Source organism: Tachypleus tridentatus, chromosome 2 (genome assembly GCF_004210375.1).
Source record: "Tachypleus tridentatus isolate NWPU-2018 chromosome 2, ASM421037v1, whole genome shotgun sequence".
Lineage (NCBI taxonomy): Eukaryota > Metazoa > Arthropoda > Merostomata > Xiphosura > Limulidae > Tachypleus > Tachypleus tridentatus.
This window is the reverse complement of record NC_134826.1, coordinates 154,369,484-154,388,622: the sequence shown is the minus strand read 5'-3', so window position 1 is coordinate 154,388,622 and position 19,139 is coordinate 154,369,484. Positions and strand designations below refer to the sequence as shown.

Below are 19,139 nucleotides of genomic sequence, written 5' to 3'. Positions count from 1 at the left end.
CAGACCCAGTTGTCTGACCCTTCAAGGAACCCATGCCGATTAGTTCTTCTGAGACATCAAACGATGATGACACAACACAACGAACAAAAACTAGTAGTTGTGCTGTTGAACTGATGTCAGTCGACTCGTCTGCTGCCAAAGAGAAGTAGACAAAGTTGGCTGCTTTATTTGTAAGCTGCCTTGTCACGTCTGCTGAGAGGTGTGAAATTCTTTGTTGAACTGTCATACGATTCAAAGCCACCGTCTGTAGCTAGCGAACTGCTTCCGGACACAACTTTTCCGATGCAGTAATCATATTTTGCTTGACAAAATCACCATCAGTGAATGGTTGGCCAGATTTCGCTATTATCAACGAAATATCGTAACTGGCCTCACATGCTGCACCTAAATCTCCTGACTGCTTTGAGAAAACGTTCTGCTGGTGATTCAGCGACCGCCGCATAGATTCAATTCGAGCTTTTCGTTCATAACGTTGTGGACGTTGAGGAAATCTTTATGCTTTCACTCATAATGACGCTTTATATTGGATACCTTCGCCACTGCTACTGTCGAATGACACAGCAGACAAATCACGTTCTTCTGTTGTTGAACAAAACAGTATTGCGCAGTCCAATCATCTTGAAACTGCCGGTTTTCGTCGTCAACTTTTCTTTTACGATTAGCTGCCATTTTTGTTACGAAATAATATCAAAATAGGGCTCGTAAGTAAATCCCGAAGAACAATTGGAACGCGTGAGATTTCGTAATTACGGAAATATTACGTCATTAAGCCAATGCATTAACGAGATTTTCTTATTAAATTTTCTTTATTGCTCGACACAAATATGGAACCATTTAGTATCTAATCTAATGCATATTTTTTTATAGCGCTTAATCTTCGTGCAGGCGCGAACTTTCTATGTTTGACTTTCCCGTTGGGCATTGCGGGCCACTTGGCGACTCGTTGCGGGCCGGACTTTGTGCACTACTGCTATTCAGTGTTTCCTTTCATAACAATGTCTATGTCATGACTGAGTCACAACTTTTGAGGATGCCTGTAACGTGTTATACCTTCGTTTTTATTATACAATAAATAAAAAACTAAAACAATGGCGTCGATAAACTTCACTGAGGTGACAATTTCAAACGGAATATCTACATTTGTAAGTATTATTAATAGCTAGTGGTAATTACAAAATAATTATACTCAGAGTAAAATGACGATATCATTACCCTTGATGTTAGCTTTCTTACAGACATTTGATGTTCTTTTAAAAAGCTTAAATACAGGAATTTCTAACCGGTAATAAATAAATAATAAATATCACAGTTGAAACCTGATTGTATTTAGTATTTGGCTATAAATAAAACGTATGTCTATTAAAACTCAGCCTTGAAAAAATAACTAAACCGAAAAGTTTCAATACCACATTTAATTCCTTTTCTGAAAATATTTATGTTTACATGTTTAGATTTATTACTGTTGGTTTTTCATAGTTGTAACATGCCAGATGATACACGAGAAATGGTTGTTTTGTTCTGTTAACTCTAGGCTTGTATTATGTAGCATATTTACTTGTTGTTGGAGCTGTAGGGTAAAATGTTAAAGAAAATTAAAGAATTTTCACTGGATAGTGACTGTTTCTCTTCGTAAAACCAGTGTTAATATAACACCACTGAAATTGGCTTATATATTTCACATTGTACAATAAAACAATAGCACAGACATTATCTCTGTGTACAAAGTGATTTAAATTACAATGTTTCAGGTACTTTTGGTCACAATTTAAAATTTAGGGTATTGGTATTTTCAGAACAGTCTTCCAGCTTCTGACAACCCATACATATTCAATGGGGATTTTGTGGACCGAGGGGTTCAGTCTGTAGAGGTGTTTTTGCTCTTGATTGCCTGTCTACTGGTATGGCCTGATACAGTATTCCTTAACCGGGGTAACCACGAGGACTTTAGTGTCAACATAAGGTCAGTTTATGTCAACTGTAATATTCTCTGCTATTTGAATATCTTCTAATCCTTTAGTTGTGATGGATAAACCGTTTATGCCACTCTTTCTTGGATCTACCTACCTAACTTCTTCAGCTCTTCCTTATGATTTATAGATTCTTTTTTAATGTTTTTATATCACTCAGTATTTCCCAAATCTACCTACCTACCTTCTTCAGCTCTTCCTTATGATTTATAGATTCTTTTTTTAATGTTTTTATATCACTCAGTATTTCCCAAACCTACCTCCTTGAGCTTTTCCTTATGATTTAAAGTTTTTAATGTTTGTTTTGTAATTTCTGTCGTGGATCTTCTTTATGTATCAAATCTACCTTTTCTTAAGTTGCACCATATGCCGTACTTCCTCTTCTGTGTCCTGTTTTAACAGTTTTCTTATGATGTGTAGTTTTTATATTTTTATATCCTACATTGTTTATAGTTTTAAGTTTTGTTTTTTTATACCTCATTCCTTGTTTACTGGTTTCACCTATCTAATTCTAATTCTCTAAAGTACCAATATTGGACCATAATATAAACTGTTCCACAAATGTAAGGACAATACTTCTCAGTCTTATGTGTCTGTGTGTGTATAGAAGAAGCAGTTTAACTGGATAATATCTGTGTGGAAACTTTGGTTTTTTAACTGTTTATTGATGGGAACTTTGGTTATTTGTCTGTCTTTCTTGATCCCAGTTTCATTGCCAATTAAAGATATCCTGTAAATAATAGTCTTGTAAGTTTTATTAGGACAAGAGAATATATTCTTTCCACATTATGGGACTAATTCGTCTATGGCAGTGTAGAATGTAAATTTCAACAACACAGTGATGCTTGACATCAGTCAGTTGAATGAGCTAGGATGAGAATACTTATTATTTTGAATGAACATACTGATCAAATTTAGGGTATGAAATAACTGTCAAGATACCCCATGCTGTGTCTTAATTATAAAGAAAGGAGTTAGCATACACTATATTAAATCAATTTAATAGCACTTCACAAACATACTTTGATAAAAATAATATTTAACACTATATATTGAGTTTTGTTCTCATGTCACAGCTCACAAAAAGCATAGAGAATTCTCAGTAGAGCACAGATTTCGTATAAACTTTTTATGTAATGATGGATGGACTCTCCAACAAATTCCTGCAGACTTGAAATGTTCCTTAAACTCAAGTACACTTTAGATCGTGAAACCAAGACAGATAAATTTGAAAATAAGAAAGGAAGAGGTAGAACACCTAAACTCAATGATACTGATGTTAAGTATCTTTGTTTATGTAGTTCACAGGACAGAAGAAAGACTGTCACTGATAAATAACCATGCACCAGATGACAGAAAAGTGACCACATCTACAGTATCAAGAATAGTCACTGATAATGGATATGTGATTGTGAAGCAGTTAAAAAATCTGTAGTTCTGTTTCCAAATGTTGTCAAGAGACTGAAATGTGCTAAAACGTACAACTGGAATGTTGGTGATTGGAAAAGCATATTATGGATGGATGAGTCCAAGTTTGAAATATCTGGTTCAAAGCATATGTTGTGTGTCCAGTGGAAGAAAGATGAAAGATACTTACCTCAATGCATAGCACCTACCATGAAGCAATGAGGAAGTGGTGTTATGGTTTGAGGGTGTTTTTCTGCTGAGATGAGATGAAAGAAGATATTTGTAAAGTAAATTGAATAATGGACCAGTGCAAGTACCATCAGATACTGATCAGTCATGGTATACCCCATTGTTTGAGTATTATTGGACCCAAAACACTCACCCAATCTATGCAGAAATTACTTAGCTAAGAAAGAAGCTGCTGTAGTCATTCGAGTGATGCAATGACTCCCATAGAGCCAGATCTCAACTCAATTGAACAGATCTGGAATTTGATAGACCAAAACATAACAAATCAAAGGTTACTTTCAAACAAACTTTAAAGGAGTGTAGTAGATACACTTGGACACTTTAATTAAATATGTTTCAACAATGTCTAAAAGACTTTCTGCAGTTATTAAAGCAAAAGGTGGACACACAATGTATAATGTTTGCTGGACTCAGGCACTTCCACTGAGTTTCTGTTGTACTAAATATGAAGATTAATACAATTGTGATGTTTCATCTGTGATTTACCTTCTAGTGTTCTTTCAAAATGACCTGAACTATATTTTTTTATTTTGTCCTAACACTTTTCCACAGTACTGTATGTACCTATTTTATTTATTCTAATTCATATGTTGTCATTCGTTAAGACACCTATGAATTGGTCACATTTGAAAGAACCTATCATTTCATGTAAAGTGTCTGGATGATATAATTGGACATGTCTTTCCATATCTTCCATAAATTTTGTTAAAGTCTCATCTGACACCTCCCATGTTTTACTTAAGAAAATTCCTTCTGATGTACCAATTCTCTTTGATAAGGGAGATTGTTTAATATTACTACAGCTGTCTGTTGAAAGGATACTTTGTTGATGATGTCTGCTATTTGTTACAGCTGTCTGTTGACAGAATGTTTTGTATATATACACTGTTAATTCCTGGTAATTTTTACAGCTCTTTGTTGACAGAATGGTTTGAATATATATACTGTTAATTCCTGGTAATTTTTACAACTTTCTGTTGACAGAATGTTTTGTATATATACACTGTTAATTCCTGGTAATTTTTACAACTTTCTGTTGACAGAATGTTTTGTATATATATATATATTGTTAATTCCTAGTAATTGTTACAGCTCTTTGTTGACAGAATGTTTTGTATATATATATTATTAATTCTTGGTAATTTTTACAACTCTCTGTTGACAGAATGTTTTGTATATATATACTGTTAATTCCTGGTAATTTTTACAACTTTCTGTTGACAGAATGTCTTGTGTATATATATATATATTGTTAATTCCTAGTAATTGTTACAGCTCTTTGTTGACAGAATGTTTTGTACATATATATTGTTAATTCTTGGTAATGTTTACAACTCTCTGTTGACAGAATGTTTTGTATATATATATATTGTTAATTCTCGGTAATTTTTACAACTCTCTGTTGACAGAATGTTTTGTATATATATATATTGTTAATTCTTGGTAATTTTTACAAGTCTCTGTTGACAGAATGTTTTGAATATATATATATATTGTTAATTCCTAGTAATTGTTACAGCTGTTTGTTGGAACACTGATTTATGTAAAAGGATGTTCAGTAATATAAATACATTGTTATCCACTACCCGTCTACCTACTGTGTTCATTATTTCAAACTGTGCCTGATATGTTTTTCTTTGTACCTTTTAATTGTAGTTGTTGCATTGACTAGAGGATTTTATTCAACTGGTATGTCAAATTATGTAGTAAAAATCCTCAAATAGCCCAAACATGGATAGTTACATGTTACCAGCTGGGTTCTATTCTATGTTGTCATGGTCAGGTAGCTAGGGTACTCAACTTGTAATCTGAAAGTCATGGGTTCAAATTGTCCTTTCAGCTGTGTGGGCATTATAATGTAACAGTTAATCCCACTATTCATTGGTAAAAGAGTAGCCCAAGAGTTGACAGTGAGTGATGATGACTAGCTGACTTCCCTCTAGTCTCACACTGCTAAATTAGAGACAACTAGTGTGGATTTCTCTGGTATAGCTTTGCATGAAATTCAAAAAACAAACAAAACAATATTCCATATGGTAGGTTACTTATACTTGTGTTTAGCTTCTCGAGTGGAGGATAGGCAGAGAGAGAGAGAAAAGGGGATGTGACTAGTTTGATCCTCAGATTGTCAAACTCATTTCCCAGTTGTTTTATTTTGGAATTTGGAATTCTTTGTTCAGATTTTCCAACTCAGTTCAGTTGTTTTATCTTGAAATTTGTAATTGTTTGTTCAGATTTTCCAACTTAGTTCCCAGTTGTTTTATCTTGAAATTTGTAATTGTTTGTTCAGATTTTCCAACTCAGTTCCCAGTTGTTTTATCTTGAAATTTGTAATTGTTTGTTCAGATTTTCCAACTCAGTTCCCAGTTGTTTTATCTTGGAATTTTTAATTGTTTGTACTTCATTGATGGTGTTGTGAACTTTATTCATGTCTCTCTATACTCTTATTACTGTCATTCTTCTATGGCCTTTTCAGTCTTATTTCTATGAAATCCATCTTCATAATTCTTTCATTATGTCTCATCCATGTAACTTTCAGACTCTTTCTTGTAATATCTTCTATTTTTCTCCTAGCTCTACCATCTAACGTATAGTCTTCCTAAGATCCATAATTGTGCACTTCTTCCTAAGATCCATAATTGTGCACTGCATCTTTATACTTCCCTACCAGTTTAAACCCACAGTTATAAAACAATCAACTTCTTTCTACCTCTTCTCTAAGCATGAACATTTAGTGTGTAGCCCCCAAACGTTTAGAGTAGTAAGCAGTGAGTTGCTCATCCCTCATATCAATATATTGATGACATTATCTGGGCTTACAGCTGGCTATTGCGAATATCCGTCCCACCCTGCCGCACATGTAGGTAAATTAATATTTATGTTTCACCAACAATGACGCTGATCACGTATTTTGTAATCACCAACTGTAATGTTCTACCAACAATGACGCTGATCACGTATTTTGTAAACACCAACTGTAATGTTCTACAACATGGACCACATTTGTCTAAATATGCATCAAGTTGTTTGACCTTGTGCTTTAATCGCAATCATTGCAACACAGACATATTGGAAACTGTTTTATTTATAACCACACAATATAAGATGAAACTCCAAACTAAATAAATGTGAATAAATAGGTCGGGTTGAGTGTTTTGAGAAAAACCGTATTCAGTAGAATGTAATATTCAACCGTTTTGTCAAATCTCAATTTTTGTTCACAAATGACAGCTTTTCGCTTGAAAAATGAGTAGATACTTGAAAAACTGATAATACAGGACTTTTTTCTGATGCTGTTTATAGCTTTATAACTCCGTAAACATCGAATCTGCGTATGACCTACTCACTTTTGTTTTACACCAGTACGCATAGCAAATTCAGCTCCCCAATCTTTTTCTCTACATTCGAATGGAGAAAAATAGTCCTCCGTGACAGGAAAATCGTGACACCTATTGCAAATCTACGTACACAGAGGATACAAATTTTGCGAAGTTGGGGGTTGCACATTGCATAATAAAAAGGTTTTCCAGTGTCATATAAGCAATAGATTCGTTATTGTATGATTACAACAAAAGACAACTGGAGTTTCCTTATTGAGAGTAAACGTCACATGTAACTTTATTCTAACCATTATAGCATACAAACATTTTTCCTTGTAAAATCATTTCAAACGTATGATGCATTTTTAGAACTTGTTATTTTCTGTCTTAATATCAGTGTAAAGGTGTTTGTCTCAGCCCGACTAGCTCAGTCGGTAGAGTATGAGACTCTTAATCTCAGGGTCGTGGGTTCGAGCCCCACGTCGGGCGGCGTAGTTTAGTTTAGTTTAGTTTCTGAGTGCTTTGTCAAACAAAATAATTTTTCTTGAGCCCCCCGCTAGTACAGCAGTAAGTATACGGATTTACATGGCTAAAATCAACGGTTTGATCAACAGTGGGCTCAGCAGATAGCCCGATATGGCTTTCTGTAAGAAAATACACATAGATATTCGAAGCTTTTGGCGTGGCATGGCCAAGCGTGTTAAGGCGTGCGATTCGTAATCCGAGAGTCGCGGGTTCGCATCTCAGTCGCGCCGAACATGTTTGCCCTTTCAGCCGTGGGAGCGTTATAATTTCACGGTCAATCCCACTATTCGTTAGTAAAAGAGAAGCCCAAGAGTTGGGGGTGGGTGGTGATGACTAGCTGCCTTCCCTCTAGTCTTACACTTCTAAATTAGGGATGGCTAGCACAAATAGCCCTCGAGTAGCTTTGTGCGAAATTCAAAAAACAAACAAACATTATCTCTCTCTCTTAGTTTTAGTAACTTTTAAGATCCCATTTCTTTCTCTCTTTATTTCCTTTTGTTGTAAGTAAAGTTACACTGTTTTTCTCGTATAATACTCAATCGAAAATATTCCCAAAACAACACTTAAAAAATAATTATAAAGAAATTAATAAAATGGTGTTTCGTTGTGGTAAAACGACTAAATGTTTTGGTATTTTTATCCGGATATCTGTTTAATTTTTCTAGTTACAATAGGTTTGGTACTATTTTTGTTTAGTCATAGGTATATTGGACGTCACTTGATGTACGAAAGTTTCGATAAAGTATTAGATAATTATTGCATATGTATGTTACATATTTCATTTCATAATCAACAAATGTAAAATCGAATAAAAAATCTGTGACGGTACAAACCTGATGCTTTCTTTCGTGAGCTGTGAATTAACGTTTCGCCTAATTGTGTCTCATCAGCACAGCTGGGCTGGCAGGCCAAAGAAATACTGTTAGGTCTCTTATATCTGTGATTTGTATGTAACATTATGTTCAATTCTTAGATATTATGAGCAACATAAAACGCGAGTAGAGACGGTGATGACTAATTTGTCAGTGTAAGAGTTCAGTATATTAGTAAATTATATTGAACCTGCTATAAAATCTGGTATTAACAATTTTATTGTTCAGTGGGTTAGTTTAGTTTGTATATATTGAATATTATTTTCGATATGCTATGTATTATAATTTGTCTCGGACGAGCCTCCAGTTTATTATGTACTATGACATCTAATAGCCTGAAACAAAGTGTAATATAAATTTAGAAGTTGATTAAATGTAGAGATGTATCAGAGTTATGATATTTTCCAGCAAGATTGATACACAAAATTTTCTTTCTTAATACAACTTATAATAACGGTTACTACAAATAATGATTTACAAACAATATTGAGTCTTCTAACTTCCTTGATGTCGTATCGAGGGTTCACGACGTACGAATTAATTCTGTATTGACACAGGTACAATTCTGTTATCTTCGCTGATCACGCGAGTTTTTCACCGCTAAAATTACATGAATTTCATATAAAAAAAATACTAACGTCTGGAGTTAAGCGATTTGTAATGTTCAAAATCTATAAACATTCCTGGTCAATATCTGAAGTTCCCGATTAATAAGCGTTAATCACAGTTATAGCTTCCGAGGTTCATAGTATATCAGCTGTAATAAAACAATATTGTACACTGTCTCTGGACGCGTCCGTTTATAAACGTTAAGGCAAGGTTCTAGATATTTCAGAATTATGGGTCTAGCACGCTTCCACTGTACCACTCTGTTTCGTATGCAGCCTTACCATCAACATACAACAATAAACAAATTAATAGCACAGACAGGAGAAATAGGTTCAAGTGAAACTTATCCGACAAAATCCCGACAAGGAGAAGCAAAACATTTCAATTGGCCCAACTAGTGCTTTCGTAAAACATATATTGTTGATTCTTACACTCGAGAATCTTCTACAAATTTATGGAATAGACGAAAATTTTGCAATACATATTTAATAATATAAGTTAAATGTATTTCTAAACATACATTTAACTTACGTAAAGAAACATAGATATTAAAATAAATATATAATAGTAAATCCGTTACAGACACAAAGAAACAATCCTTATGCTGTTTAGAGTCCCTTGGTGGGTCAGCAGTGAATTTATGGCATTACAACATCTATCCAAATGTTACATAATGGCATATCTAAGTTTTGTTAGTCTCAGCCTAAGCCTGTCAGTGAATATTAATTAAACTAAGTTTCAGTTGAAGAAACAAAACATTTTTATTATCATTATATGCATTGGATTTTGTAGTATTTTCTTTAATAAATTACTGAATAATGCAAAACAACCCAACCAAAAACAGCAAACGTTACATCAGTACCATAGAAACAATTAACAAATGGATACTGTAGTGTAACAATACAAGCGATACAAGAGTAACATGGAAACAGTTAAGAAACTGATACTGTAGTGTAACAATGCACGTTACACCAGTACCATAGCAACAATTAAGAAACAGAAACTGTAGCGTAACAATGCTTTAATGTAAAAATTATTAGGTTTAAAATTTACTATTGAAAACAAAAATGAGGAAAATATCTTACACCACAAAAAACGGCTAATACAATTTTTCGTGGTATGAGTTTTTAATTAAAATTGTAATAAAAATCATGCTGATTTTCACATTTCTTTTAATATCGTTGTGAAAGCAGCGTCATAATTATGTGAATATCTTAAGTAAACATGGATATCAGTAAGGTCATGCTTAAAAGCAGCGTCATAATTATGTGAATATCTTAAGTAAACATGGATATCAGTAAGGTCATGCTTACAAGTTGTGTATAAATACTTATTTTGATTTTTTTTTCTAATATAGATATGGTTTTACCAATGGGATTATGTGTGAAGACTGTATGTAACTGTTTTTTTATAATCTAAATATAGGTTTATCAATGAAGTCATGTTTACAGATTGAATATAAATGTCTTTTTTTCTAATACAGGTATGGGTTTATCAAGGAGATCATGTTTAAATACACGGTAGGTAACAGTACAATATTGGTGTTTAAACCACAGTTACTTCTATTTTTTTCTAATACAGGTATGGGTTTATCAAGGAGATCATGTTTAAATACACGGTATACAGTTATTGGTGTTTAAACCTCAGTTTAATGTAAGTTTACACGTTACATTTCTGTTGTTTAGAACTGATTAACATGTGAGAATCTGGAGTATGAACACACAAGCATTAATACCAAACACTAAATATTGCATATTCATGTGGTGTGTCATGGCTCCTTATATATATCACCCACAATACTTTATGAATTGACATTTTCAACGTTGTATTTCTAAACAGTAAATATAATTCTACTGTATACACAATGTGTTTATTTCCAATACGACAACTTCCTTATCGTACACTTTGCAGCGTCACGCGACTCGGATCATTCAAGTTATAGAAGATGTGTACAGCTGGCTTCCTCTAGCCACGATAATTGACAATAAAGTGTTTGTAGTCCACGGTGGGGTTACAGAACGAACTGATCTGAAGAAGATATCTAGGATGGACAGGCATCAGGTGAACTCTTTTTCTGTTTACAGTTCGGAATGATTTAACATATTCTATAAAGATGATCCATTATCAGTTACCGTAATCTTTTGTGCGCTAACTGTACAACAGCGTACTTATAAAGATGATCCATTATCAGTTACCGTAATCTTTTGTGCGCTAACTGTACAACAGCGTACTTATAAAGATGATCCATTATCAGTTACCGTAATCTTTTGTGCGCTGACTGTACAACAGCGTACTTATAAAGATGATCCATTATCAGTTACCGTAATCTTTTGTGCGCTGACTGTACAACAGCGTACTTATAAAGATGATCCATTATCAGTTACCGTAATCTTTCGTGCGCTGACTGTACAACAGCGTACTTATAAAGATGATCCATTATCAGTTACCGTAATCTTTCGTGCGCTGACTGTACAACAGCGTACTTATAAAGATGATCCATTATCACAGTGGTTCCCAAACTTTTTCAGCTTGTTACCCAATTTAACATGCCACATTAAGCATGTTACCCCTTTCACAAAATGTTTTCAACATTGATATATATGGCTAAATTAAACTAGAGATATATTGCACTTTATTTATTTACAATTTATTTACACTGAATTACACTTTTAATTATTGTATTTGATCACTGTGCATTTCTAATGAATATTGCCAAAGATGTCAAGAACATCAGTGGGATGGATGGAGTTGCATACTTGAAGCTAGTTTAGGAATTCTTGGTTTTGTGGTTGAAAGTGCCAGCCTGGCATCGTTTGCAACATTCAAGCGAGTCCTCTTTTTTGTTTTCATCCCCAGCACGGTTGAGAACCCCTTCCCGCACAGATACGTTGTTGAGAATGATACCAACAACTTCAAGGCTCTCTTGGACAGAGTTGGCGAGTCAGCTAGTTGTGAAATCCAAAAGGAATCTGCATTTTGGTTTTGGAATTTGACATTCAAGGCTTCATTTGCTCGCATTGTGATCCACTCCTCCTTTGCAGCGAAATCATCATCATGAATGGCCTCATCAGGTACAGAAAAGGGATGAATGATCCACTGAAGACTGGCTGTTTTTAGGTCACTATCTGGAAAGTAGTGCTGCATGCTTGTTTCAAGCCCCTTCAAATGGTCGCTCATCTCTTTGTTGATGGTCTGTAAAAGTGATCCAGTATCATAACTATTCTCCTCAACAAACTGGTCTAGGGTGGGAAACTGAGCGATCACTCCTTTCTCCAAGCGTCGAATCCAGAGTCTCAGTTTTCCCAGAAATGCAGTCACAGTGTGATGGGCATCAATGACAGTCGTGTTTTGGCCCTGGAGTTGCAGATTATCACTGTTCAGCTCCGCAAATATGTCAGCCAAGTAACAAAGTCGAGCAAGCCACTCCTTATCAGTGAACTTGGTAGCAAAAGGAGATTCTTCTTGTTTTAGAAATTCCTGAAGAGCCGTTCGGAGCTCAATGACTCGACGTACAACCTTGCCTCGTGACAACCAGCGAACATCGGTGTGGTAGAGCAGAACTTGATACTGCTCTCTCATTTCCTTGCACAGCTCCCTGAATATGCGCGAATTCACATCCCTGGACTTGATGAAATTGACGATTTTCAACACATCTTCAAACACTAATTTCAGATTACCAGGCAGGCTTTTTGATCCAAGAGAGTACCGATGAATGATGCAATGATCTACAGAAATTTCTGGATTCACAGCTTGTATGAGGCCCCGTAATCCACGATTACGACCCATCATCGACGGTGCTCCATCGACGGAGACCTAGATTAAAAAAAAAAAACTATTATAGATTGCGTCAGTTAGTCATTCTTACTTATCTTTTGCGTGATAATTATATGGTTTTAATTTAATTTAATTTATTTTGGTACTTAAGTATTTCAGCACGACAGGCACGATACTTTTTTGTGAATTATGTATAAAATATTAGCTACACTACAGCTACTTGTACAATAAATAAAACTATATGACTATATGCCATGTAATTCATTGTATTTATATAATCTAGACTTTATATAAACATCTCTCCTACCTGTTGAACGCTGTTCCAATCCAATCCATTCGTGGTAAAGAAACTGTTGATGATATTGAAGATATCTTCTCCCTTCGTGGTTGTCAGCAGATCTTCGCATAATAGGAACTCTTCTTTGATCTTGTCCTGGTGGACGTAACGAACGAACCCAAGGAGAACAGCACAACTGGCTACGTCACATGATTCATCAAATTGCAAGGAGAATTTGCTATATGAGCTTTCCTTGATCTCTGTTGTAACTTGGGACAGAATATCTGATGCCATGTCATCGACTAGTCGGCGGATTGTGTTGTTTGATAGAGATATGACACTCGCTTGATCCTCCCCACATACCTTGCTTACCATCTCGTATGCACAAGGCATAATCAGATTCTCTGCAATGGTGTGGCATTTTTGTTGTTCGGCAACTTTATATGCAACAAAGTAAGATGCTTCGACCGCAGCTTGAAGCTTTTGGGCTTGAATTCCAGATGAACCGAACTGGATATTCTTCAGTGCTACAGCCCGGCGCTGAAAATAAGCCTGATCCTCATTTTGAAGATTTGGATGGCACTTCTGGAGGTGAGCTGAGAGTTTTGATGGCTTGACGCTTTCATTTGTCAACACTTTGTGACATACTATACATTGTGGCCGATCCTCTCCATCAGAAGGTAAATTCACAAAGCCATAGCGAAGAAAGGCGTCAGAGTAGGTGAGCTTTTTAGACATTTTATTGTTTAATCTGCAGAAAAAGAAAAACTGCATAAAAAAGTGTGAACAATGTGAACTTATTATTTTTTCTAGATAGCATTAAAAGAGCTTATTCAGCATAGGAATGATGTAATAGTAGGTAAATACTAACTGTACTGCACAGGGCAGTACACATACATACCAGGTTTTGTCTACCTCGGCTGATGCTCACATAGAAACTGACAGTGTGAAATAGAGGCAACCTCAGGATGTGAGTGACGCGTACTGGACACGTCGATGAGTCATCAGGGTTACTGAGTGACTTGTGTTCTGAAACATACTTGTCAAAATACTTTTAGGTTACCACACACTTAGATACATATTTTTTCTTTTCTACTACTGTATATTAGTTTTTGATGTTTATTGTTATTTGGTTTAACTTTATTACATACTTAAAATAGGTTTAATTTACAACTTTACATACTAAGACTAAGTTAACATTAATCCTAATACCAGCTACCTCAATGTTTTATTGATTTTCAGAATTTTAACTTTTTTTCTGTCACCCCTCCATTACTCCCGATAAATTGTTAAATTACCCCCAGTTTGGGAACCACTGCATTATCTGTTACCGTAATATTTTGTGCGCTGACTGTACAACAGCGTACTTTTATTTTAGTATTGAGAATGGGAATAAACAATATGAAATGCGGGAAATTTGCATCTTTTCATATAGTTTGAGTTTAAATATATAACTAGTTAATAGATTCAGTTATTACCTTTCACAGTGCACGTAACGAGGTCATTAGGTACTTTGAGTTTAAATATATAACTAATTAATGGAGTCAGTCATTACCTTTCACAGTGCACGTAACGAAATCATTACGTATTTAATGACAAAAGAAGGGGAACATTACCTACATTCTCCTTTACGTTTGTCGTAATAGTACTTCTTGTTACACATTCGGATAAGAAATATTAGTTTAGATAGAAAAACAGAGCATTGAAAGAAATAGTGTTTAACAGTGAAGTACAGTATTTTAAATAGAAGAAATCCATTGAAAACTAAATTATTTGAACAAATATCTTGTAAGTGCAAACAGAAGAGAAATAAGGTTACTTGGAACAAAATAAGTAGCCCAAGTCTTATCTCTACTGGTTAGAAGGCCCGAGATACGCTAGTGGTTAAGTTCTGTACTCCTAATTATATTTAGTTAAGAGTAGCTACAGGTTGCTGTCGCCTTTGGTCCGTAGCTATGCTTGAATCATGGAATTTCTGATATATTTGAAAAACATGTCACTTTATTTTAAATGTTAAAGTCCATATAAAAAGTGAACTACTGTAATCACGTTTTATGTTTTAAGCAACGTACGATTATTATAAATATGCATCCCCCAAGGCCATAATTTTAAGTTAAGAGATTCGAGATAGTGTCCGTTTCTCTTAAAAAAGTAACAAGGGAGCTTTTAATTTGTTCTATAGAAAAGATGTAACTGTAAACGATTAGATAAAAGAAACTAATCAATGTCAGTTTATTCTTCAGCTTATTACTATCCTTCAACCTCCAGTGATCGATGGGAAGATGACCTGTGACCAAGAGGAGTGGGACCAGGTATGCTTACAGATTTGTGAATCAATGTAATGTTGAATCATGCAATACTCTAGTGGTTTCTATGGTATTAAAGTATTTGAATTTATCCATATTACTGTAACAGGTTCCCTTCAATATTTGGAATTGTAACTTTCAAATATATGACTGAAAAACTACAAGTCCACTTGTGTTTTCACCTCTGGAATTTTGTTTGAAGCTACAAAACATCTCATTGTGTTCAAGTAAAACATTTAAAACATTTCTGACACCACAGATAAGGTTTACTCTTAAACTATCAAGTGGCCAGAGAAGGAAACGTATTCCTACTATTAGATACAAACACCTACCATTGACAGTTCTGGAGGTCACAAAACTGAATTATATAAATTGCTGCTGTCATCTTGTTAGACAAGATTAAAGACAATGCTCGTACTGCTGAATTCTGAGGAGTATTGGTGTGAATACATGTTACAAAAGCTTACCAGTGTTTAAGGAAGATAAATATTTGTTATGAAACTTTACTGAAGTTTTTAATGAAAAGTGTTTTGAGAAATTTAAGATTTGTGGTCAGTTTTATTTTACCTCACTATTATTATATTTTTCTTCTGGAAAGGTTGTTGGAATTTTATGGAGTGATCCGAGACCTCAGCCAGGATGCCACACAAATTCAGTCAGGGGAGGTGGGAGTTTTTTTGGACCAGATGTGACGGAGTCATTCCTGCAGCGCCATCAGTTAGAGAGAATTATACGCTCACATGAATGCAAACCAGATGGTTTTGAATTTACTCATGGTGACAGGGTAGGTCAGTCAGATATATGTGACACTATCTACACTACAGCTCTGAAAAACCTGTATGGAGATGGTGCACATCCAACCACCTGTATGAAAATATGTTCTACTTTATATAGCAAGAACGTATGATGTCTATCCCATAATAACCACTATTTTCCAAGTATTCTCCCACTTCTGCATTATTTTTTCAAATCTCTAACATATATAATTTAAATATGGTTTCTCTTTCTTGTCAAAGTAACATATACATGCTACTGTTAGCCAATACAATTATGAATATATATGATGTACGTAAACACATTTAATATTTATTCTACTCTGTATCTTTAATAGACAAAGCTGTTTAGATGCATTATTAATATTTATTCTACAATATACAAATATTCAAAAATACAGAGACTCCTTCCTAAAAATAAAGAAGTTTGTCACAAGGAGTCACAGTGTATGTTTATTTGGAAAAACCAGTCATGTTTAAAAATCTTTGCTTAAACATAAACCATGTGACCTTTAAGTTAAATTCACCAAGTCTATTATAGAAGGCTGTACCTATGGTAACTGTATTCACCATGGTTTCTTCATGTTGGTTTGTTACCTTCAATAACAAGTATCATACTTCTCAGTGCCGTCTGTCTGAGCACGGCCTAGTCACCACTTCTCTGTTCCCATCTCATGAAAGATTCACACTGCTACACTTTGGAGACATGCAAGCTGTTGACCTTCCTACTGGTCTGTCACACGTAATTATTGAGTAGCTTTCAAACAGCCAACTAACTGCCAAAAAACAAAAGCTTGTGGGAGTACCCCATACTGTTGATTGCACAACCTTGTGGAGAAAATTATATAACACGGGTTTGATTAATGATAGCAAAATGTACTCAGAATTGGACACCAACAGCTGAAAGAAAACTGTACAGAACATTATACAGCATGGATTTGGTCAATGGTAGCAAAATGTACTCAGAGTTTGACACCAACAACAAAAACTGTACAGCTTCATCTGTGGCTCTGTAAAACCCAAATTTGGTTACAGTGACCACAAAGCACCCAGACTAAGAATGATAAATCAGTGTACATCCCAGATGGATAGCTCCATCTGTTATAGATCTGGTCTAGTCCTTACAACATAACAGCTGGTCACTACAAAGACTTTATAGGAATTCAAATTCAGCCTATGATGCTACATTTCATCCTACTGGTGATAATACTTTTTAAACAGTATGTATAAATTAATACCAAGAGTTGCTATACATACTGACCAAGCATGCAGAAGTCAACAGTCATTCTTTGGGCCTGCCCAATCTCATCAAACCATTACCCTTAAAACTAGACCTGTAAATCTTTCCTTGCTTCAGTATAGCGATAAGATCAAAAGCAGTTATTACTAAGATGTGATACAAATATTTTGCAGACAACTTTCTTGGTGTTTCTATGACATAATTTACTATAATGTAAAATAAATTTAGATGGATTTAAAATTGTACTATTGTTCTACTAGAAATCAACAAACCCTTGCTGATCTTTAACAAACATAACAAGCAATGTATCACCTCTCTGGTATATGCCAATCTGGCTTGGTACTGGTAACCTTTTGGTTACCAACTACCTAAAAGAATAAAACTCTTGCAAACTGTTTTTACTTTCATGTAAAAGGTATTCTCTTTGAAGTCCTCAGATCAATATGGAGAGCATTATTCTTAGAATTGCTGGATAATTTCTGTTTCATTGTCAACATTCAGCCATTCTTACTTTGCTGTTTAATTTCCTTCAACACGTTAATTCTAAACACTTGTTTTTTCTTTATTGTACAACCTTCAGTAATCATTTTCCTAAAGTCTACATCGTACACAAACTCCTCTGTTTAATGTGACACAAATATCCTAATAAAATTGAAACATTCATTATTAAGCTGAAGTAATGCTCTCAAGAAGATCCATGGTGGTACCATATTAATATTGTTCATTACATCAGAAAGCCACACACGTACAAAAAGTCTCAGTATAAAATAATAATAACCCTAACACTCAAACCTTTCTTCTTCTGGGGAAAATTGGGAATGGTGCTGGAGTTAAGTGACATCGCAAAGATTACCAGGGCTTCTAGAAAGTGTTTTGTATATTTTCCAATATATATGTAGCTAATGAAAAGCTATGCACTTTTGTTGACCAACACACCATCTAAGTCTTCTTTGCACAGTGGATGTTTCTTCTCTTTATGTTAATATTTCACGTAGTAAACAACAATAAACTCTAAAGTCTGCCATAACCAAACAGTAAATCACCTAAATCAAAACATTCATAACACTCATTTCTGGCTGTGTTGCACCAGAAATAATACACACAACAGTACATTAAAAAATATACAGAATAACTTTCTGGAAGATCACTTTGTATCTTCATGATATCACTCATTTGGTAACACCATCTTTTGAAAGCAGTTGGGTTATAAGGTTGTTTTATTTTATTGCAACAGTTTTGGGCATTGGCAGATTCAGTTCGAGTATTTAACAAACAAAGTAAGTTGCATCTTCAACATTCAAATTCCACAAGCTACAAAACTTTAGTAATAATTTTCTAATTAAAGTTTTAAAAGAAATTCCAAAACTAGTGATATACCTAACTCACAAATAAAAGTACATAAAAGTCTGAAAACTGCTTCAATACTGAAGAAGTTTAACCTATGGTATTTGTCTTAGTACTTGAATGTTATAAGTTTATTATACAGTGTTACTTTAATATCATAGGTGCTTATTATACAATATTTCTCTTAAAGTTGTTGATTAGATAATACAGAAGTTCAATTCATGGTACTTGACTTATTTTGATACATTTCTTCTAGTTTAGTGTGTAATTCTCAATAAGTAATTTAATTAACTAATACTTCATGTTTCAGGTTCTTACAGTTTTCTCAGCTTCTAATTATTATGCTATGGGAACAAATAAGGCCGCGTACGTGAAACTTGTAGGAAGGAACCTAGTAACACAGATTGTGATGTACGTCAGCTCAAGTCATACCAGCAATGCCAAAATACAACAAAGGCAAGTTTACATAAAGAAGT

The 19,139-nt window shown here is 34.5% G+C and overlaps 2 protein-coding genes and 1 non-coding gene across 10 annotated transcripts in view; 2 read left to right on the top strand and 1 right to left on the bottom strand.

Moving 5' to 3' along the window:
* Positions 1-19,139, top strand: part of LOC143245401 (serine/threonine-protein phosphatase with EF-hands pef-1-like) — a 47,200-nt gene that overhangs the window by 26,362 nt on the left and 1,699 nt on the right. For 6 of the 7 annotated variants that reach the window (XM_076491697.1, XM_076491700.1, XM_076491698.1 and 3 more), the window contains 6 exons: positions 1,794-1,960; positions 10,433-10,469; positions 10,861-11,010; positions 15,244-15,312; positions 15,905-16,090; positions 18,974-19,119. In XM_076491697.1, coding sequence (XP_076347812.1) covers positions 1,794-1,960; positions 10,433-10,469; positions 10,861-11,010; positions 15,244-15,312; positions 15,905-16,090; positions 18,974-19,119 — 755 coding nt within the window. The remainder of the gene's footprint in view (positions 1-1,793; positions 1,961-10,432; positions 10,470-10,860; positions 11,011-15,243; positions 15,313-15,904; positions 16,091-18,973; positions 19,120-19,139) is intronic. The other variant, XM_076491701.1, reaches the window with a different exon arrangement.
* On the top strand, positions 7,360-7,432 carry TRNAK-CUU (transfer RNA lysine (anticodon CUU)). Its single transcript has one exon. It is a non-coding gene; the product is annotated as a tRNA-Lys (tRNA).
* Positions 11,617-14,389, bottom strand: LOC143245402 (protein FAM200C-like). Of its 2 annotated transcripts, XM_076491705.1 has the most exons (3): positions 13,902-14,389; positions 13,031-13,751; positions 11,619-12,762 (listed from the first exon to the last, which is right to left on the bottom strand). In XM_076491705.1, the coding sequence occupies exons 2-3, from the start codon at positions 13,736-13,738 to the stop codon at positions 11,680-11,682; spliced, it is 1,791 nt and encodes a 596-aa protein (XP_076347820.1). In that variant the 5' UTR covers positions 13,739-13,751; positions 13,902-14,389; the 3' UTR covers positions 11,619-11,679. The 2 variants fall into 2 exon arrangements, with proteins under 2 accessions (XP_076347819.1, XP_076347820.1); XM_076491704.1 differs by lacking the exon at positions 13,902-14,389 and having other exon boundaries at positions 11,617-12,762; positions 13,031-13,789.